The following is a 22,506-nucleotide window of genomic DNA, read 5'->3' on the forward strand; positions in this document are numbered from 1 at the left end:
ATACCTGTTATTAAATGACCTATCAGGCTGACATGGATAAATGTTGGTAGCTATTTAATTGTTTCCCATCTGCAGTTTTATACAGTTTCTATCAAACTGAAGGGTAATTTTTTTAGTAGCTGCTTATTTTAAATGTACAAAACCCTTGTGTGTAATTCCATTAGCTGCCCTACAGCATTGCAATCTACAGTTTCCCTGAGGCTGTTGTGAAATATTGATGAAATCCTTGCTTTTGTGGCTTCCTCTGATACACTAAACATTTGTCTGATGTTAGTTGAACTTGAATGGATCTGTTCAGAGTTATATCAGTAGTGACTTCAAAGGCTGTAAGGCTGTTACAGTTTTTTTTACAAACTGAAGTTTCAAAGCCTTACCATGTGGTACTTTAAAAAAACAAAGTTCATATCAAATGAACCAAAGTGTTAGCAATACACTGGTAAGACTCATTACAATTTCAATTTCTATAGATATATATATATTTTTTTTTTTGTGATTCTGATTGGTAGCTCGTGCCATTGAAAGAAATTTAGATTGGTACTTAGGGCAACCTAGGATAATGAAAGAGGGAAAACATAATTTGAAACTTGGATTTTAAATGAAGTAATCTATAAATTTACAAAGCCACTCTGCTCTTTTCCACAACAATAAATAGGACAAGAGAAAACAGAAGAAAGGCAAAGGCAGACAAAAGTTTCAGAGTTCTCTTTTCATCAGTAAAGTGATTTACACTGGTGCAATTAAAGTGACTAATGAGGAAAACATATTTGCTGCTACTGTATCCCTTGGATTTTTCAGGCTGTGCTGTATCTTGGAGAGCAGCTTTTGTACCTGCACCAGGAACTGAGTGGAGCTCTCAACTGGGCTGGGGATGTGTGACTGTCCCAAACCTGCCCCAAACCTCACCTGGGGATGTGTGACTGTCCCAAACCTCACCTGGGGATGTGTGACTGTCCCAAACCTGCCCCAAACCTCACCTGGGGATGTGTGACTGCATCAAACCTCACCTGGGGATGTGTGACTGTCCCAAACCTGCCCCAAACCTCACCTGGGGATGTGTGACTGCATCAAACCTCACCTGGGGATGTGTGACTGTCCCAAACCTGCCCCAAACCTCACCTGGGGATGTGTGACTGTCCCAAACCTCACCTGGGGATGTGTGACTGTCCTAAACCTCACCTGGGGATGTGTGACTGTCCCAAACCTGCCCCAAACCTCACCTGGGGATGTGTGACTGTCCCAAACCTCACCTGGGGATGTGTGGCTGTCCCAAACCTCACCTGGGGATGTGACACCTGCCCCAAATCTCATCTGGAGATGTGTGGCTGCCCCAAACCTCACCTGGGGATGTGATACCTGCCCCAAACCTCACCTGGGGATGTGACACCTGCCCCAAACCTCACCTGCTGAGGCCAGGACAGGAGTGAGGTGTGAGGGAGGACAGCTGGGGTGGTTGGGGCAAGGGGGAGGTTGAGCTCTTTGCAGTCACAACATTCTTTAGGAGCATTTTAGTTGGAAATACAATCTGGGCGTCACCAAGCACCATCAGCTGGTTATAAAATTGGCATTGTCAGTTCCAGGAGTTTGTAGAAAATATTTATGTGGTTGAATCCTTTCCTGCAGCAGCCAGGACATGGCATGGGATGGATTCAAACTGACTAAATCCAGAGCTGCTTTTTATTCAATAACTGCCTATGCAAACAACGCTATCCTTAAGGAAAATTATTCAAGAAAAAACCCCACAGTAATTCCTTCCCTCCTCTGCACTCAGCTCAGCAGCTCACATCACCTCACCTCTCTTTTTACTTGTTTTTTTCCTGCTTTATTATTGTTTTTGAGTTCATGGGTCATTCAAAAGCAGTTCCCTCCAGCCACTGATCATTTGGCTCATAACTGTGCAGGATGGAGAGCAAAAGACAGACTCTGTTCTGGTGTGGCTGCTAAAGGCCCACTGAAACTCGGGGGTATTTTGCCTTTTTAACCAGTAGGAAATTGGATATTTAATAGAAAACTTTGTAATACAACTCTAATTAAAGTACAACAAAATGAAAGCCCCAAATTGCTTCATTTCAGCATCGTATATAAATAATAGTTATGGCTTCATGGGATTGCCTTTGTGTGTTAGAATTCAGGCAGTGTGGAAGCCACTCTTCTCCTTGCTCCTGTCCTCCTGCAGTGGATGGTGGTGGGTGTTCCTTCTCCTACTCTGCAAGAGGCAGGAATTCATGCCTGGGAATCAGCTGCTTTAACTATTTGAAAAATAATTTTTTAGGGGAAAAAAAAACCTCAAAGGAATTTGGGGAAAATCCCCCCTTTGAGGTGCTTGTTTTGGACACAAAATTTGTCACCGTGGTGGTGATGCACATTGAGCCACTGCAAAGTCAGTGTGGGTGTGATGGCAAATAGTAACAGCAGCAAAAGATACAAAAAACGCCCCATTATCCAAATTAATGAGCTGGCCTCCCAGCAAACTGAGCATTTTCAGCCTTAAAACCTTCCTTGGGCTGCACCTGGCTTTGGAACTACAGCTCAATGCCAGGACTTTCAGCCAGGTGACAGAGATGTCCCTTTGTCCCTTCCATCCATCATTCAGAGCCAGGTGCTCTCTGTGCCAGATTCAGGAACCTTCCTCTGAGTTTTCTTTCCACCTCAGAGAAATTCGCAGGAAGTTATTTCCGTGGTACAGAAATGTTGAACACAGCCTTAAAAACTCTGAAATTCCACAATTAACTCCTTTATGACAAATTTCACATTGTGAGAGTTATTTCCATGGAATTCCATTGCTTTTCTAGAGTGTTCTATTGGTTTTAATCCCATTAAATTCCAAAAATGTCTTTGGTAAAGAGTTATGCAATGGATTAGGGAAATATTTTTCCCCCAGCTGCCGATTTCTCTCTTCAGTTGATTTTCAGACTGGGATGAAACTGTAGCTCTGAACTCCTACAAAGAGCCAGGTTAAGATTTGTCTGTGGGTGCTTAATGCAGTTCGACATCTTGGAGAAGGAGGAATGAGAAGTGGTCACTATCCATTATCTGCCTGGAACCTTTCAGAGAAAGAAACAGCTTCTGCCAAACACAAAAAGATGTCTGAGCAGAAGCCAGACAAGGAGGGAACAAGATCACCTTCTAGCAGTGTGAGATTGCTTTCCTGATGATGTTGTTTCAAGGGAAACTGGAATATGTATGGCTGAGGAAGTGCAGGTGGTGCCATGGGTTTTACATGGATTAGTAGAGCTGTTCTGGACAATGATTCACTGTCCCTTCTCTTGGCAGAAAATAAATTTTCCAGTCTTGGAAAGAAATATGTATATACATCTATATATATGTATATGTATATACACATTTATTTTAATAAATGTTTCTCTACATGGAAAAAGAGCAAATTTGAGTGAAAATAGTTCAAATTTCACGAAAGTGAAAATAATATCCACTGGTGGAAAAGCCACCAGTCAGAATGAAGACTTTTGACAAAAAGCTGTATTGACACTTCATGATTCAGGTCAGGAGTGATGAAAAAAAAAAAAAAAAAAAAAAAAAAAAAGAAGTTGTGCCACTCCTGGGTTAGTGCTGGTGTCAGTGCTGGATTCACCCCTGTGGGAGCCTGGCTTAGCGCTCTCTGCAGGGGAATGGGTTTAGACCCAGTTTTTGCAGGTGTATTAACTGGACCTGATTTATTTTAGCTCCTCTGTGGAAATATTCCAGAAATAGCTAAGAAAATGTCATATTTGAAGAATAAACCAGCTGTTTATTGCAGTTCTCATCCTAGAGAAGCAGTTTCTGAGGTTGCCATGAATCCAAGCACAAAGATACAGGGGGGAATTAAGAAACCAAATAATTTGGAATTATATTTGTGATTATTATCCATATAATAATATTATCCTTACTGATTTTGCCCTATCCCATCTTGAGATCAATCAGCACTAAACCAAAGGCTGCATTTCCAATTTAAGAAGCCCAAAATTGCTTCCATTCAATGCTTCGAAGCTCCTGAGTTTTGTCAATCCTTAATGATAGTGACATTTCAGTCTCCCACTTCTTCAGGACTGCACTTTTCCCATCTTTTCCATCTGCCTGGGCCTGCTTAATTTCGATGGGAAAAAATTTCCATCTAGGAAAGGGAGGAAGCATTCATCCACTGACTGAGTCTGGATTTCTTTCATGTTCTTTTCTTCCCCGTTACACAGTTACACATGAGGATCTCAGAGGTTTGGAATGTCAGAATAAGCCTGGGGGAGAACTGGTGGGAAGAGAACAGGTCACTCAACAATTTATTACACGGACATCAGTGTGACGTGCAAAATTTATGCTACTTATTACAGACTCTGCATTTAAAGCATGTGGGTGTGCAGATATAAGACACTCTTTACTTCGAAAATAAATAATGCAAAGTCCACTTAAATTAATGTTATTTCTGTTAACCAGCTACATCCCTTCATGTCCAATGAAATCTTACTAAAAAGCCCTGTTGGAAGAACACGAGCATCTCTTGTACCCGAGGTTGTCTCGTAGAACTGGTCTCTGCTGTCCTTAAAATGCCCACAGCAATTTAAATCATTTACATAAACAGAAATGCTTTTACAGGGAGGATACTGAAATGTGTTTTTAAAGCTGCCCAAACCCCTAAACCATTAAAACAGATGTGACTGATGGTTTTGTGAAATTTTGATGGTGCTTTCTGTCAAGTTAGGATCACAGAGTCACAGAATCTCCAGTGCCAACCCTGTCATGGGCAGGGACACCTTCCAATATCCCAGGCTGCTCCAAGCCACATCCAGCCTGGCCTGGGACATTTCCAGGAACCCAGGGGCAGCCACAGCTTCTCTGGGCACCCTGTGTCAGTGCCTCCTCACCCTCACAGGGAAGGATTCCCTCCTTATCTCTATTCCAAACCTCTCCTCTGTCAGTTTGAAGCCATTCCTCCTTCTTTGTCACTACAGTTCCTGATGGAGAATCCCTCTCTGGATTCCCAGTAGACCCTCTGGAGATACTGGAACTTGTTCCTTCTCCCACTGACATGAGATTGTGTCAGTATCTTACACAGACACCACAAAAAAAAGAGGATTCCTCAACACAAGTTACTCTTCTGTAAAGGTTATAGTAAACACGTCAATGCCTAATTAAGCAGCAAATTTTACCCATATTGTGGGGGATGTGCAGCTGTCTGGTACTTCTGCTTTTCCTAGAGAAGGACAAAGGAGTTTGTGAGGAATAAACTACTGTATGTACCTTCCAAAGGAAAACTCAACTCCTGGTGAAAAATGGGTTAACGACACTCAAAGGATTGGTGCTGGAATGGAAAATGCAATTTGCAGTGACCCAAAGCTCTGGGAATGCTCTTTGTCGTGTGGTGTGTCTGATTCCTTCCTTGGATCCCCTCCTTGTTGTGGTTGTGTGATGTGCCTGGCACTGGTACACGTCCTGGAGAGGGGCCGTGTGTCACAGGGTCACTGCTCCTCACCTGGGGACCTCCTGCCACCTCCATGTCCCTGCCTTCTCCTGGGTCCCCCCAAAAAACACAAACAAAGGGAAAGTATCTGGTTATTAGGGAAAAGTTTAGGGAGGAGAAGAAACGATTGAGGTCTAAGTGTTGTCTTTGCTGCTGCTCCAGTCTGATCACCTGTTAAAGTTTGCTGTGACCCTGCACATGCTAAAGGGATTCGTTTTAATATTTAGCACTTAACATTTAATATTTAGCTGCTTGGCTGAAAGCTTCTGCTGAAGAGCACAGTGTTCCTCCTACTGTGTGATTATTACTATTTCATCAGGCTAAAGTGATGTGCAGGTCATTTGTTCAGAGCCACTGCTGTGTCTTTGCCTCTGGTTGTGACAGCTTCTGCTACCACCCCTGGAATAAGCCAAGCCCAGCTCTGACAAGCTCAGCTCTAAGCCTGGCAGTTCCTAAAATCATGGCAAGGGTGTGGGAAAGATAACACATGGATTTCTGAGCTCCCATCACACAGAGAACCATCATTTCCCTCTTCTTGTGCTGCACCTTCATCCAGGCAATGGTTCCTTTGGTTCTGGTTCATTCCTTTGGCCTGATGGCAAACCTGTGGGAAGGGGTCAGACCATGCACATAGATTGGAAAATGAAGGCTTTGTCCAGATGGTCATCAGGAAGGTGGGGCATTTTCTCTGGATTTGCTAGAAGGATATTTTTGGGTCAGGAGTACCAAATTCAAGGGAGCAAAGTGAGCCAGATTCTTAAAGAGCCCTAAAACAAATGTCAGATAATGCAAAGGAATTGGATTCTAAATATACTCTTCCAGAATCAAGTTCATCTCAGTAATCAAAGAGATAATTTGCCAAATAAAATCCTTTTGGATTTGTTCTACTTTTCCAGTTTTACAATTAACATTGGTCTATCTCTGTCAAATCTGTAAATTCCAAGGGTTCTTGGCCTGAAATTTATGGATTTTACTGAGGCACAATTTGCTTTTATGGTGCACAGTACATTACTTTTATAAACAAAAGGGTTTTGCTTATGCCTATTAATGCTTTCAGATGTTGCATTTTGACATATAAATTATTTTGTGTACATTCCAAAGTCCATTTTTAGGTGATCAAGTGGCAAAAGGTTACTGTACCTAAATGATGCTCTGAACCAGGAAGATTGTGGCACTTATTTTTCTTCTCTTCCTTGCAAATTCAACCCTTTCTCTCACCAAGGCTAAAAACAATTTCATAGATTTGAAGCTTTTAGTATAAACTTTAAATTCTTACATATGAATTTTCCAACTGTCCCATTACAGGACAGTTAGAATTATATTCCTGTGACAGGAAAATTATTAACTCGGGATCTCTGGCAGTTATAAAGAATTATGATCATCTGCCAACAAAATGCAGCAACCTTCACAAAAAAAGGAGACATCATTTGGCTTTTTTTCACCTCCAGAACTAACAGACAATGTAGTTATAGATTAAAACAAAATCCAGTAAAGAAAATACGCGTTGTCAAAGTAGAAAACTGGAACTGTAGCATTCCCCTTTAACAGATTATTTCATATATTGACATTACATTTCAGGTTATGTCCAAGAGGAAGACTTAAAGGAAGAGGAAGATATAAAGGAGGAGGAAGAAGATGACGATGACAACAACTCCACTGCTCAGCTGCAGGGCAGCAATGACACTGGCACGGACGAGGAGCACGAAGTGGGTCCTGAGCAGAAAGGGAACTTCAGTTTCCAGAATTCCCCCGTCAGCCACATATCCAACCAGGACGCGGAGAACGAGTCACTGCTGAGTGACGGCAGTGACCATGTGGCAGATATCAAAAACATCTGCTCCAGGGAGCCCCAGGACCCCAAAAGCAGTGCCCACCCCAAAGCCCAGAGCGAAGCACACGACTGCATGGATAAAATGACAGCAGTCTATGCCAACATCCTGTCGGACTCTTACTGGACAGGCTTGGGGCTGGGTTTCAAGTTGTCCAACTCTGAAAAGAGGAGTTGCGACAACAGGAACGGAGGGAACAAAGCCGATTTCGATTGGCACCAAGACGCGCTGTCCAAGAGCTTGCAGCAGAATTTACCTTCCAGGCCTGTCTCCAAGCCCAACCTGTTCAGCTCGGTGCAGCTCTACAGGCAGAGCAGTAAAATGTGCGGGACTGTGTTCACGGGCGCCAGCCGGTTCCGCTGCCGGCAGTGCAGCGCTGCCTACGACACCCTGGTGGAACTCACGGTCCACATGAACGAGACAGGGCACTACCAGGATGACAACCACAAAAAGGACAAGCACAGACCTACCAGCTACTCCAAGCCCCGGAAAAGGGCGTTCCAGGACATGGACAAGGAAGATGCACAAAAAGTTCTGAAGTGTATGTTCTGTGGTGACTCTTTTGATTCCCTTCAAGATCTGAGTGTTCATATGATAAAAACAAAACATTACCAAAAAGTGCCTTTGAAGGAGCCGGTACCAACCATTTCTTCAAAAATGGTCACTCCAGCCAAGAAACGTGTGTTTGATGTGAACAGGCCTTGCTCCCCCGACTCCACAACGGGGTCTTTCTCCGACAGCTTCTCTCCCCAGAAGAATGCCAACCTGCAGCTCTCCTCCAACAACCGCTACGGGTACCAGAACGGGGCCAGCTACACCTGGCAGTTCGAGGCCTGCAAATCCCAGATTTTGAAGTGCATGGAATGTGGAAGCTCCCACGATACCCTGCAGCAGCTCACGACCCACATGATGGTCACTGGCCATTTCTTGAAAGTCACGAGTTCAGCTTCGAAGAAAGGAAAGCAGCTTGTTCTGGATCCTTTAGCTGTGGAAAAAATGCAATCGCTGTCTGAAGCACCAGCCAGTGACAGCCCCATTTCAAAATCAACTAGTAAATCATCTGCAGAATGCATAGGTCCTGCCTCTGAACTTAAAAAGGAAAGTAAAAAAGATAAAGCTGACGATGCAAACAAAGATGAGAAAGCAATGAAAACTGAGGAGTACGAAGACACTCTTCAGAAACCCCTGGATCCCACAATGAAATACCAGTACCTCCGAGAAGAAGATTTAGAAGATGGTTCAAAGGGCGGCGGGGACATTTTAAAGTCCTTGGAGAACACTGTCACAACAGCCATCAATAAGGCCCAGAACGGAGCTCCCAGCTGGAGTGCCTATCCCAGCATCCACGCAGCTTACCAGCTCTCTGAGGGAGCCAAGCCGTCCTTGCCTGTGGGGTCCCAGGTGCTCCAAATCAGGCCAACCATGACCAATAAATTGAGGCCCATAGCGCCCAAGTGGAAGGTGATGCCTCTGGTCCCTATCTCAGCAAATGTGAGCCAGTGCACTCAAGTGAAGAAGGAGGCTGAGGAGAAGGAGGAGGTACAAAAGGACTATGCTAAGGAGGGAGTCCAGGCTGAGCCGGCCTCACTCAGCCAGAGTGAGAAGGAACCTCTCCTCAAAGCTGAAGCCTCTGTGGAGCCAAAAAAGACAGAACCGTGTCCCTTGAAAGAAGAAGACAAAATTAAAGAGGACAGTGGAAAAGAAAAGCCAGTCCTCAAGGAGCCACCAGCAGCTTCTCTCAGTAATGGTTGTGCTGCTGCCAACCACTCCTCGGAGCTGCCCTGTGTGAACCCCCTGAGCGCGCTGCAGTCAGTCCTGAACAATCACCTGGGCAAAGCCACTGAGCCCTTACAGCCTCAATCCAACTGCAGCCCCAGCTCTAGCACAATTTCCATGTTCCACAAGCCCAATCTCAATATGATGGAGAAGCCAGTTTTATCTCCCGCTCCAACCCCGCCAAAGCCTGCAAGCGCATCCAGGCACTATCTGTTCGAAAACAATGATCAGCCTATTGACCTGACCAAATCCAAAGGCAAGAAAGCTGAGTCAGCTCAAGCACAATCTTGTACTTCTCCACCTCAAAAGCACGCTCTGTCTGACATCGCCGACATGGTCAAAGTTCTTCCCAAAGCTACCACACCAAAACCTGCTGCATCTTCAAGGATCCCGTCCATGAAGTTGGAAATAGATGTCCGACGCTTCGAGGACGTCTCCACGGAAGTCTCCACTCTGCATAAAAGGAAGGGCAGGCAGTCAAACTGGAACCCTCAGCATCTGCTCATTTTGCAAGCTCAGTTTGCTTCCAGCCTCTTCCAGACATCTGAAGGTAAATATTTATTATCAGATCTAGGCCCACAGGAGCGGATGCAGATTTCCAAATTCACTGGACTGTCGATGACCACCATCAGCCACTGGTTGGCAAATGTCAAGTATCAACTTAGGAAAACCGGAGGAACAAAGTTTTTGAAAAACATGGACAAAGGACATCCAGTCTTTTATTGCAGCGACTGTGCATCTCAGTTCCGAACCCCCTCTACTTACATTAGCCACTTAGAATCCCACCTAGGTTTCCAAATGAAAGACATGAACAGGCTGGCTGTGGAGCAGCAAACCAAGGTAGAGCAAGAAATCTCCAGAGTTTCAGTTCAAAGGTCTCCTGAAACAATAGCTGGAGAAGAGGACACAGACTCTAAGTTCAAATGTAAGTTGTGCTGTCGGACATTTGCGAGCAAACATGCAGTAAAACTTCATCTAAGCAAAACACACAGCAAGTCACCAGAACACCATTCACAATTTGTAGCAGAAGTGGATGAAGAATAACTCTTAAGGTATGCATGCTCTATAGTGAGTTTTCATTTCAGCATTTGCAGGAGGCTCCGTCAGGCTTTTTCCTAAAAGTAGGAAAACAGTATAAAATGCATCGTGTATGCTGCGCCGCTCCTCCCTCGCATGCACACATCCATTTTATAACGTTTTCAGGAAGAGAGCTTGGTCAATGCAAACCCACGCTGCCCTAGAGAGAAATGTTGCCCCTTATTATTTGCAAAATAGCCTTTTGCCCATTTCTCTTTTGTTCCCAAGAATAAATTATTTCACACCCACTGCACTTCCGTGTGGAATGCAAGAACTAAGCGCTGCTCTTTGCAGTGAGAATGGAAAGAAAGCAGATAAAGAGCACTGAAATCCAAAAGGTTATTACCTCATTCAGTGCTAGCACACCAATAAATCTGATTTGGGTGGGGAAAAAGAAGAAAATTCCAAAGTCAAATTAATAAAATCTCAATTATTCCAAGTTCCTCATTATCTCAAACACAGCCTCGAGAATCTACAAATAACTCTGAAAAGTTCCTATCTAGAAGTTCAGTTATTCTTCTGTTGATATTTGGATGTTCAGTTTTGTAAAATATTTTAATATTTTACACTTACTTAAACACTTGCTACTGTGAGTGGCCTTTTTTGTCACATCATTTTAACCTCTCTCTCCATCATTCCTTTTTTAATCTTTAAGATGTTTGATTATATTTTGCTTCGTGTTGGTGGAAGTCAATCCATAAACATCACTGACTTCAGTGCAAGTTCTCGTATAACCTGGGGGAGTTAATGCTTAATTGAGATTTTTTACAAGCTTAATATTTCCAAGACCTGTTAGTAGGATACGGCTGCGTTAGTGTTGCTATTTTTTTTTTGCTGCAAGATACACCAGTTGCCACAACCAATGTTTATAACATGTAATGTAATATTCAGATGCCACACCATTTTTGCATTTTTAATTTTACTTGATTCACAAACTTGAATATTCTTGATTGAAATAAATATGCAGAACATCAACTAAAAGTCCAAATAGAAGTTTTTTGTTCTAACCAGTTTTTTTTTTCCAGGAGGGCTCTGTTTAGTTGTTCCCAGCAATTCCTCAAGCAGACTCAGCTCTGCTTGTGTTCACAGAACAATCATGGGCAGATCCAAGTTCTCTCCAAGGTGTTCATTACTTGAATAACATTCGGAAAATGAATTTGTCAGATGGTCAAAATTAAAAATGTGCTGTGAGTGGTCACTAATGCCACCTGGCTTTGTGGCCATCCTCTGACTGATTGAGGGGATGGGGCTCAATCCCCATTTTGGGGAAAATTTCCCATTTGCTTTACGGCAAATATTCATGAACCTTTAGGAAACTCTTTCTGTGGCCAAAGCCAGCACGAGGACCCTGCGTCACTTAAGCTCCATTAAAAATGCTGCTTTTGAATTATTTAAACCACTGATCAAGGGGTTACTTTAGGCTGGTACTGTAAGCTATTGCCATGGAGTATAACATCAGCGTTCAAGTGCACTAAGATTGAAGTTTTGCATACATCTTGTACGTGCTGTCTGCGTTGGAGGAGATTTATGCTTCCTGCATATTTTAGCCAGCAAAATTCCATCTCACTCCAAGGGAGTTTGTTTTCTAAATAGGGCTAATACCCGAAAGTATCTATTTGGGCATTTTAACCCAACATTAGAATGTTGTTTGTTTACCTGGCCACTCCAAATCAGCACCCCTGAGAGACTGGGCAGGGATAAACATCCCATACTTTGCTTCCTTCCCCACCAGTTAATGATTAGTAAGGCTCTGCCATTCATAGTTTCCACACAAGAGATAACAGAGCAAACCAATAATTTGGGGACTATCAAACAAAAGCTATCTGCCAGATATATTAATACAACAGTTATTTTGGCACATTCATGGCTTTAATGCGTGACAAATGTTTCAGATTTGGTCTTAAAAGCACCGTGTTATTACTCAGAGGCAAACCAAACACCCACCTTTGTAAACACGTTACTGTTGCTGAGGAATTGGAGGAACAAATACAAAGGGGGAGAAAAAAAATCTCCAAGGGAGAAAGAAAAAAAAAAAAAAGTGGTTTCTGCATTGTAATAACCTGCACGGAGACATATTATTCAGGTGATGTGTAACTACATAAATAAGGGACTGTCCTTCCTGCCTCTGGATCCCGAGAAATTGCTGTCCTCGTAATACTCATCCATTTCTAATTTATATCAAGATGCAGGTTGTATCTTACCTTTGAAAAAATATATTTAAATTGCAATGACAGAGTGATAGCACTGTTATCTGGAGCTATAATTTCAGTTGGTATGCATGATAGCACAAATTGTCTGAAATGATGGGGTATTTGGGATGGCATTGTAAAGATTTTATTACAGTTTCGGAGCCGAAAGCCTCCCTGAAGTTCTGACGAGGTTGGGAGTGGGGAGGCCAGAGTTTATTCACATGGATTCTTCAGAAATCTGCAAGGAGACTAAATCAAATAACAGGGATTTTCAGAGTTTGCTTGCTCTTACCGTGTTATTTTTAAAATCTAGTATACATTTGAATAATAACAGAGGGGAGCAGAGTATTTAGAAAGGAGAAGTATAAAGCTGAGATCTTTAAAACACACACGTGTATTTGTGTTTCCTTCTTGCAGGCAATATTGCAGTGAAATGGGCATAAAAATAGAGAATATGAATTGAAATAAATGGGAATAAAACAGTGGAAACAGTACTTGAAGTATAGAAATACATAAAGTACTTTATATTTCAATGGCATTTAGTAGTAGGGGTTATATTGTCAAATGTTAGCTATCATTAAAAATATAAATGAATAATCTGGGTTAGTACTGTAGCAAAATGTGTTATGGGTATGGATTTATTTTTAAGACCTCTGTGAGGCTGTTTATAAGAAATTTGCTATAAATTCTTCTTAAATGTAAAAAGATATATATATATCTCTTTTATAGACATCTTTGGTGTTTTCTTGAATTCTTCTAAGTGATATGGGTTTAGTAATATAAAGTAAGATTATGTGTAATATACAACAATCAGACATCTCTATTCTCTTTCATGTAACCCACTTCAAATTTGTTTTTATTGCTGTTCTTCACAGAAAACCCATGAACATTAGGAAACATGGCTTTAATTAGAAGTAATTTGTATGTTGACTCGTACCTTGAAGAACATTTGTTCATTTTTTCAACTGAATTAGAATTTTTATGTTGTTCTGGGGAAAAAAGCAGGGCAGAATTGTATTTCTCACTTTAGAGCCAGGTGAGATTGGCTTGGAGCTGGTCACTAACTGAGGCTCTCTGTGCCCTTGGCTACAACTTTTGATAGAAATAAATCTCCATAAAGTCAAATTGACCAACCTGACTGGGGAGATTTCTTTCAAAAGACCACGATAAGTGAACAAACAGCTACCTGAGATGAACTAATTCGAAAGTAAGGCTGCTGCAAAACAAAACAAAAAAAAAGGAGTCATAATGATAAACAGTTTTTCTCTCTGTTTCCTCCTTTGTCTTTTTTTAACCATCAAGTTTAAAGCTTCTGCGGCGCTTTTTTTTCCTACTTTATAGGAGACAACTGACATTCTGTGGTAAATGGAAGAAAGAGCAGAGCAGAACTGAAAATCCTCTAATGCACTGACACTAACTTGCCCTCTATTGTTGAAAATGAGCAGGCAATCATGATTGTTCATCAAATGGCTCCTAATGCAGTTAAAGCATTCAGCTATAATTTCTCCTTGCATTTATAATTACTGTCATAGACTGCACACCTCAGTGAGCAGATTAAAGCTATAAACTATTTAGCCGTAGCTTTAAGATGAGGAACTTGATTTGTCTGGCAGCAGTTATTTGTTAGAGAGCTTGACACTTCACATAAAAATGACTCAACTTGATGAAGAACAATGCAGTTTAAGCAATGCAGTGATTTTAAATCAGTCATTATACCACGCCCTGTAAGAATTGCAAAGCAATTTGTTAAATGATATATAGGACACGTAGATAACTGTATGTGTTAAGTATACCAAAATAGAAGATTTTTTTTTTCCTTCTTCTCTGGATTTTATTTTCTCATCCCTCTGAAGCAGCAGGAGCTGCTCTGATCATGTTCCACTCTCAGCCAACATGGCTGTTAGATGGTCAAGGACAATCAGTGTGAGTCAGTGGTCCAAAATCCTATTTTAGAGGATTTAACTTGCTCTTCAACTTTAATTTCTTCTACGCAACAAATATTAGGAGCTGAGAGACCCTTCCAGGAGAATCAGACATGTTGCAATTGTGTCACCACAATTTTGTAAGCAGAATTTACCAAGAGCTCTGCTCCCCACATTATCAGCCAGAAAAAGAGGGCTCATCCCATGGAAGTCTTGGTTATTCCATTCAAATGGCACTTCCCTGACAGTGTCTTGGAAAATGATGGCTTCTCAATGGGAAGAAAAACTCCGTGGGGAGGTTCCATTTTAAAATAGATTTTTGTTGAGATAAACAGGGTAAAATTGAAGGAGAGGAGACAGAGCTAGGAGAAGAGGCAGGCTGGACTTTTTGCTGAAGCAAAATCCTGCTGAAGCAAGGAACTACCTCCAAACCATCAACTCTCTATCAAAATAATCCTGTCCTGGTGAAGCCTCAGTTCTCTTAATCCTTGGAAATGTATCAGTTTCCCTGAAGTGGTAGATCCAGATTTATTTTTTTAATTGAATAATTTTTAATCTTCAAAATTTTCCTGGATAGCATTTTTTCAGTCCAGCCATGGCCCTTGCAAACCCAATAATAGTGTGTTCTTGGCTTCCCAGAGAGCAGAGTCAGGCCAGATGATCCATCAGACTGTGGCAGCACCGATGGATCCGTGCACATTTCCTGGCTTTTTTAGGAATATTCCAGGTTGCTGTTAAGATCAGTATTATTTAACATTGCATTTGAGCTTCCAACCTGCTGGGTCAATCCACATTGTTCCTGGGTTCTGTACAAACACATTGCTTGTGGCAGTTCCAAGGCAGGAGCTCCTCTGCTCACAAAGAAACAGCAACTTTCAACCAGATTTTAACTGACCTTGAACAGTGCCAGCCTCCTCCAGCATTCACTATTCATAAGGACATCAAAATCTTGCCTTCTCCTTGCTGTGCCTGATATTATTAAATGCTACAGCCTTCATAATCTATAGCAGAACATTTTTACCAAGTGAGATTTCAAAGGAAGGGTACCTGAGTCTTATTTATATATTTTACACCTCAGCAATCGAATTGCAAGGATCAATAACAAAAGGAAAAGACGTGAGCAGTATCCAGCCCTCCAAAGCACCTTTCAATAAAAATAATGTAATTTAGCAGGATGATCACTTAGTGCAAATATGATGGAGCACAGATGGAAAAACGAGGAAAATTATAGATACGGCTTTATGGGAGGAGGAAAGGAGGAAGAGATTTTTCACTATTTATTGGGATAATGAACAGATAATTCATGATTATTAAGCCGTAGTCTTCGGGTCTCATTCTGCCATCTCTTCCCACCTCAGTTTGGAGCTGGGTGTGTTTGTGCACTCAGGCAGGGTTTGTGCAGAGGAGGGATCAGGTCTTTGCACTGGGTTCTGCAGAAATCCAAGTGGGATTTGCACCAGAGCAGCTCCAGCCCTGCCCGAGGGGGAATGAGGTGGGACACAACCCCCAGCATGGAGCTCTGGGCTTCACTGGGACTGTGGTTCTTCTCCAAGAGCATCTCACCCTCCGCAGGGACAGCACAGTCCAGCTGGGATAACAGCAAAACACAACAGCAGGCAGCAAAATCCCAGCCAGAGAGAGCCCGGGGGGGTCATCCCCATCCCGCTGCCTCCCTCTGCCTGGAGAATCCTCTTTTCCCAGGAGAAGGAGCTGGATGAGCCCTCAGAGGTGTGAGGGGGCAGGAGAGGCCTCCTGCAACAGGGATCCTGCTCTGGGCAGCAGCATCTGCCCTCATTCCCTGGATGGGAATGGCTGTGGGGAATGGCAGGTCCTGAGGGCAGCAAACATCGGGAATGGCAGATCCTGAGGGGAGCTCACACCGGGAATGGCAGATCCCAGGGGGAGCACACGCCGGGAATGGCTGTGGGGAATGGTAGATCCTGAGGGGAGCAAATACCGGGAATGGCTGTGGGGAATGGCAGATCCTGAGGGGAGAACACACCGGGAATAGCTGTGGGGAATGGCAGATCCCGAGGGGAGAACACGCTGGGAATGGCTGTGGGGAATGGCAATTCCTGAGGGAAGCACACACCGGGAATGGCTGTGGGGAATGGCTGTGGGGAATGGCAGATCCCAAGGGGGAGAACACACCGGGAATGGCTGTGGGGAATGGCTGTGGGGAATGGCTGTGGGGAATGGCAGATCCTGAGGGGAGCACGGGCCGGGAATGGCTGTGGGGAATGGCTGTGGGGAATGGCTGTGGGGAATGGCAGATCCTGAGGGGAGCACGGGCCGGGAATGGCTGTGGGGAATGGCAGGCCCTGAGGGCAGCACACACTGGGAATGGCTGTGGGGAATGGCTGTGGGGAATGGCAGAGCCCGAGGGGAGAACACACCGGGAATGGCTGTGGGGAATGGCTGTGGGGAATGGCTGTGGGGAATGGCTGTGGGGAATGGCTGTGAGGAATGGCAGATCCCGAGGGCACCACACACCAGGAATGGCTGCAGTGGAGGGAAGGAGGGACATGCAGGGCCAGGAGGGAACTTGTCCATCGCAGTCAATTGACACAATCCCTTTATTAAAAGCAAACAGTTCCTCCTCCCCTCCCAAATCCCTCCCTGCCCGCACTCAGCTCTTCTGCCAGGGGTCAGCCCGTGCCGGCTGGGGGAGGGAGCCACGGGCAGTGGAGGAGGTTGTCATGTCTAATGAATACCCTGAATGTATCAAGATATATATTTTTTTCATTTCAGAAAAGGTTCCATTAAGAGGGAGACAGCCCTAACATGTGCTTTGGCCCCTCACCAGATTTATGAGTATTTGCTCTGCTCTTTAATAGGAAACTCTGCAGCAACTGCCACCTTGCCTGCTCTCCCTGAGATACACAGTGGCTTCTCGGGGAAATGCACTTCATTATTAATGTGAATTTGTACGTTTTTATGACACTGCTTGGGGGAAGGGGCAGGCAGAGATTTCCTGGTGATATATGCTCATTTCTAACCATTTATTGTCTCAGACAATCAAAGAACAATGATAAACATTGTTTCAGAAAGCGGAGGGTGCCGCAGTGACATTTTTGAAAGGAAAGGAGAGGTGGCTGGAGTGGCTTTGATGTGGTTGTTCCCCTGCACTTCCACTTCTTGCAGCAGCTGTGTCAGACCAAGCTCAGAGTGGTCTGTGAGGGCAGGTCCTGCCTCAAAAACCAGCCAGGACCATTTGTTCGGTGCTGTTCCACAGCAGAAGGGGTGTGGGAGAAGAAGGAATTCCTCCTTTGGGAAGCCTGAACTGCAGAGATCCCAGAGCTCATAGAAAATGAACACCCACTGCACTCTGTGTAGACACACTGGGTTTGTCCTCTCCTCTGAGAGAACTGGTCAAACTCCAATGTGAAACTGCTGCTTTCAGTCATTTAATGAGAACTCCTCATTTCTGACTCCCCCAGGTTTGTTCCATGAACCACAGGGCTGACCTGGGGTGTCTATCTGTTGTGGTTTGAAAATAAAACGAGTGAGAGGCTCCAAGTCAGAGATATAATTTAATGAGAAGAAAGGTAAAAAGGTAAAAATAAAATAAAATAAATGCAATAACACAAAGAATCACTGACAGGGTCAGAATACAACCTGAGCAGGATGGTGGAAGCAGTCCAGGTGAAGTGCTCTTCCTGAAGCAGTGATCCTGTAGAGAGGTCTGGTAGCTCTGGTCCTCTGGGAATCCAGTGGGTAAGTGCCCCCTGCACTGTCCCAAATCCTAGCTTATATCCAGGTGAGAATACTTGGCTCCTCCCCCTGGGCAGAGCACCTCACAATAGCATGAGAAGTGTGAAATGTGTCCTTGATGGCCCATTAACAGAGATAACCCCTGGAGGGAGTTACCTGTGACTCATGGGCCATTAGCAGGAGACACCCCAGAAGTCATTAGCAGAAAAACACCCCAAAGGCGTTAATGGTCCATTAGCAGAAAAGGCAGGGGGCTTGGGAAAACACTAGCCCACCTGGTTTCAACAGTTCATGAAGATGGTGATAGAATAAATACTTTGTGTACATCCTACACTGCAACCCAGGACACTATCCCAGCCCATGTCAGGGCTGCCCTGCTGTGGCTGCCCAGCAATGTCTCCATCCAGCTCCAACTCTCTCTTGCTTCCAGCCAAAGCTGGGAGAACATTTCTGCCCCATTCCCTGAGTGCCTCTGCCACTCCTCATTCCAGCTCTGCTGTCAGTGCTCCAAGCACAGCACTGTGCTACCCCACACCAGCTATTTTGGGGGGCCAAGACAAGCTGCTGGCACCTATCTCCACTGGAACTGCCTGGTGGGGATCCCATTCAGCCCCGCTGAATTCCCAAAATCATTGCAAGAATTAAAAAGCAAGGTAAATGCTGAAAAGGCGCCCCATAAAATGCTTTTCCTAGGAGGCTCCTCCTATCAACTCTAACTCCCAGTAGGAAACCCATTAATACTGTGGAGTGAGTGGGTAGAATCACTCCTCAAATCAGAAAAGGAACCCCAAGAACTTGAATTATTAGGATCTTCTGTTGCCCAACAATGTGTTCAGTTTAGTTATAAACCCTCTTACCATTTTGCAGCAGCTGCCCACTTTCCTTACATTAAAGACACTGCCATTGCCTTTTTCCCACCTCTTCATCCCCATCCCAAGGCACATCACAGAAGATTCCCTCTGGGATATGGCCATGGCCTGTTTCTGCCCATGTTTGTGTGAGGTGAACACTCTGCTCTTCCACCAGAGAAGGGCAAACTCAAAACTTGCTTTGTGCTCACTCAGCTGAGGATCAGCCTCCAGTGGAGCTCACCCTGCACTGGTCAGGCACAGACAGGCTGTGGGTGGGCTCTCAGGCCAGAACTCACTTCCCTCCCTAATTCCACGGAGCCCTAATCTGTTGGCCTTACTGTTTTTATGGTGCAAGACCCAGGTTTGTCATCCAAGGAAAAAAAAACTATGAGGGAGGTAATTGTGTTTATTTGATCGGTGTTTTCTTAAAACATTGTCTGTTTTAAAGTCCCAGGAATTATGTGGTGGCCTCCTGTAAATCACAAATGCACAAAAAAAAAAAAAAAACCAAAAAAAACCCTGGATATTTTTCCCAAGAGATTAAGGTGAAAGTTCCTACATTCATATTTCACGTCTGGAAAAAAAAATATCAACAGGAGTGATAAGTATAGCCAGCACGAGTGTAAAAGCACACCCTGTCATTTGTTTTCCATGTGCCATATGTTTTCTGAATCCTGCACCTCCCACATACAAATCTCATGCAATAATGTGGGGTGCACACATTACTCAGGATTATTTCGTTAAGCCCTGCCTGTATGGAGAGAATTCGCTCAGAGAAAGTCAAGCCACTGTGCTTTGTTTTGCTTTTTTTTGCTTATTCTGGATTCATAGAGTAGAAAATTAAAGATCCCACTGTGCCAGGCGTCATGTCATTTGGTTTTAATTTAATTCATCTCTTCGATTCTCCCTGTTTCTCCTTTTCTTTGAGTATCATCAGTAGGTGGTCCAAGCATCAACCAGAAGATTTACTGGCAAGACTAAATGTATGAATGCTATGAACACATTGTTTTTCTGATATGATTTAATGACCTTTTTGGCATTCCCATGGCTGTTGAAATCTTCCATAATAACTCCCTTTGGCAGTCAGAGCTCCTGTTGATCAGGTGAAAGCTGATGCAAATGTCAAATGTCAATAAATTTGTAATCCATAAATATAATATTTGATGCTGGAGTGAGACCATTAAGCAAAGTGCAGCAGGAGACACCGAGGAGATGAGCTGCACCTCCCTGGGAACAGAAAGCAGGCAGGAAAGGAATTCCACCTCCCAAACCTCTCCAGAGCCAAGCTCTTCTCCCTCTCCATGCTCCCTGAATTTCCTGAGGTGCTGAGCTTTCCCCAAAGAGGGTTTATGGTTTGGGTTTGGCAGAGTGAGTCGGGTGATGCAGGTTCTGTCCCCTGTTCTGCTTTTGCCTCATCGTGTGAGGCTGGGATTTAACATTTATGTTTCTAAAGGAGCTCTTCAGAGCTCAGAGGTTTCCAAGGCCTCCGAGTTTGATCCTGGAAATGATTAGTTATGCAAGATATTCCAGTAAATTAGCAAGACCACTTACATAACTTAGGTGTTGCAGGAATGAGTCATGACTCATTTATAGCTTTAAGATGCTTGGAAAGGACGAGCCTCGTGTGAAGCCCCATTTTATACACAATAAAGACATGAGAGCAATCACATCATTTCCCAGGAGACTTCCTTAAGGACCCTCCACTTTGACCTTTGGCTCTGAACAGCTCCAGTTTGTTTGACATTGAAAAAAAGCAAATGTGTGAACACAGTGCCATGAGCATTTGCACTTTGAACATGCTGGGGCAGAACACAACTGAACTGGAAAAGGCTGCAACAGCTAATGTACTGGGAAAATAGAACAGAGGCATTTACTTAATAACTCAACTAATTCCTTTAGCTCACCTTGTAGAGATTTAACCTTTGAATGAGAGAGTCCCTAGTTCAAAATCCCGTGGCTCCTCTGTCCTCGTGTTAATTTTTAAATTATATATCATTGTTGAGAGGCCCTTGTGTTGAGCATTACAGGCTATTTTTCATGTCTAAAATGGGGAATTATAACTGAACATTAGCTACTGGCTATAAATCACACGGACAAAGTGGCATCTGCATCTACTCAGTAACAAGAGTGGGAGAATTGTAACTTACTTAAATCGAGACAAGAGCGAGGACACAAATGTGGTAGCAGAGATAATTGTGAGGAAATGAATGGTCCCTCCAACTGTGTCACACTCTCACTCTGTCCTCTGCAGGGCTGGCAGTGCACAGGCACAGCAGCAGCTGGGGCAGTCCTGAGGGAAAATGCAGAGCTGGAAACTCTTGCAGAGCCCTCCCTGCAGTGCCAGCAGAACAACATCAGGGTCCTGCTGGGCCAGGGCTGGGCTGGGGTGGCTCCCCACAGCCTGCAGATACCCCGTGTTCCTTTGTCTGTGCCACCACCTCATCTCCTCTCCCCGGGATGAATTTTAATTCCCAATTGTGTGATTCCCAGTTGTGGCCCCAGCCCAGGGAAGGAGGAGGCAGCATGAGGCTGTTAACAGGACAGTTTTCCAGGCTGGGTAGGGGCTGACCAGCTCCTCCTCTGCTGCTCAGCTCACAGGGCTCACCCTGCTGCTCCTGTGCCTCTCTGAGCCGCCCACTGATAATCTGCTGTTATCTTAAAAGACAACAAAATAAACTCAGCATGGCCTCATTCTTGCACTTGTCTCTGCTGGCCCTTTTTTTCCCTATTTTTTCTTTTCCTAGTTCTTTCACACTTTAGAAAGTTTCCAAGACCTCTTGTGCCCTCACTAGGGTGAGCAAGATCTCCCTGGTGCCCTGTGTCAGTGGGAATTATTTGGTGCCTTTCTGAGAGATCCTCTTGCCCCCAGCACAGCCCCTTCCCACTGCTGTGTCTGCTGTGGGATTTGCACCCCAAAGCACCAACAAATTCAAAACCAAACAACTACACACCTGCTGGGGGTCCCCAGGGTGTTTGCTCAAATATTCCTCTTTTTGGGGTCTGTACAGCACCAGCCAATGGAGCTGCTTAACAGCTTCTTGAGCCTCATGTCCAGGAATTAGGATTAGTTCTCTCTGCAATGAAAAGAGAGCACAGACCTGCTCAAGAGGTTTTGCTGAAATGAAAATCTCAGGTTTCTCTCCCAGCAGACAATAAAAGGAGCAGTTTTCCCAGCTAGACCAGAAGGCATCTGCTCAGGAGCTGTCAGCAGGACAGGGGTACCAGGAATCCTCCTGCTGCTGCCTGGTGGAGATGGATGAAGGTCCTTTCCTGTTCCCTTGCTCATTGTCCCACCCTGGCAAGTGTTCCCAGGATTAAATTCAATAATCAACACTTCATGCTGATGATTTAATCACAGCTTCCTAATGACCCTGGCCTTGTCCAGCACTCCATGGGGGTCCAAGCACCACAGCATTCTGGTCCAGGAGTAATCTCTGAGTAAAAGCAACTCTAAGAGTTGCTTTGCTGATTAGGGACAAACTTAAGGACATTCTTAAAAGCTCTGCAGAGCAGGGGACTCTGTGCTATATGTTTATTAGGCTGTTCAGCAGTAATTCAGGCAGCTGAGAATTGTTGAGGACCCGGTCCATCTAATTGTGTGTCTAAATCATGGTTTGCCCGTGCTTCAGAGGTGCTAATGTCACATCCTGCATGGAGTGGCTCGGGTTATATGGTCAGAATCCTGCAGATGGTCAGTTTGTAGCA

General features: G+C 44.2%; 1 protein-coding gene across 2 annotated transcripts in view; it reads left to right on the top strand.

Moving 5' to 3' along the window:
• TSHZ2 (teashirt zinc finger homeobox 2) overlaps window positions 1–22,506 on the top strand; it is a 214,453-nt gene that overhangs the window by 128,356 nt on the left and 63,591 nt on the right. Inside the window, exon 2 of one of the 2 annotated variants that reach the window (XM_083873401.1) lies at window positions 7,022–10,100. In XM_083873401.1, coding sequence (XP_083729527.1) covers window positions 7,022–10,092 — 3,071 coding nt within the window. In that variant the 3' untranslated portion in view covers window positions 10,093–10,100. Of the gene's footprint in view, window positions 1–7,021; window positions 11,086–22,506 lie in introns of those variants that run through there. The other variant, XM_083873400.1, reaches the window with a different exon arrangement.

The sequence above is a fragment of the Zosterops lateralis genome, assembly GCF_965231275.1.
Source record: "Zosterops lateralis genome assembly, chromosome: 16".
Classification (NCBI taxonomy): Eukaryota; Metazoa; Chordata; class Aves; order Passeriformes; family Zosteropidae; genus Zosterops; species Zosterops lateralis.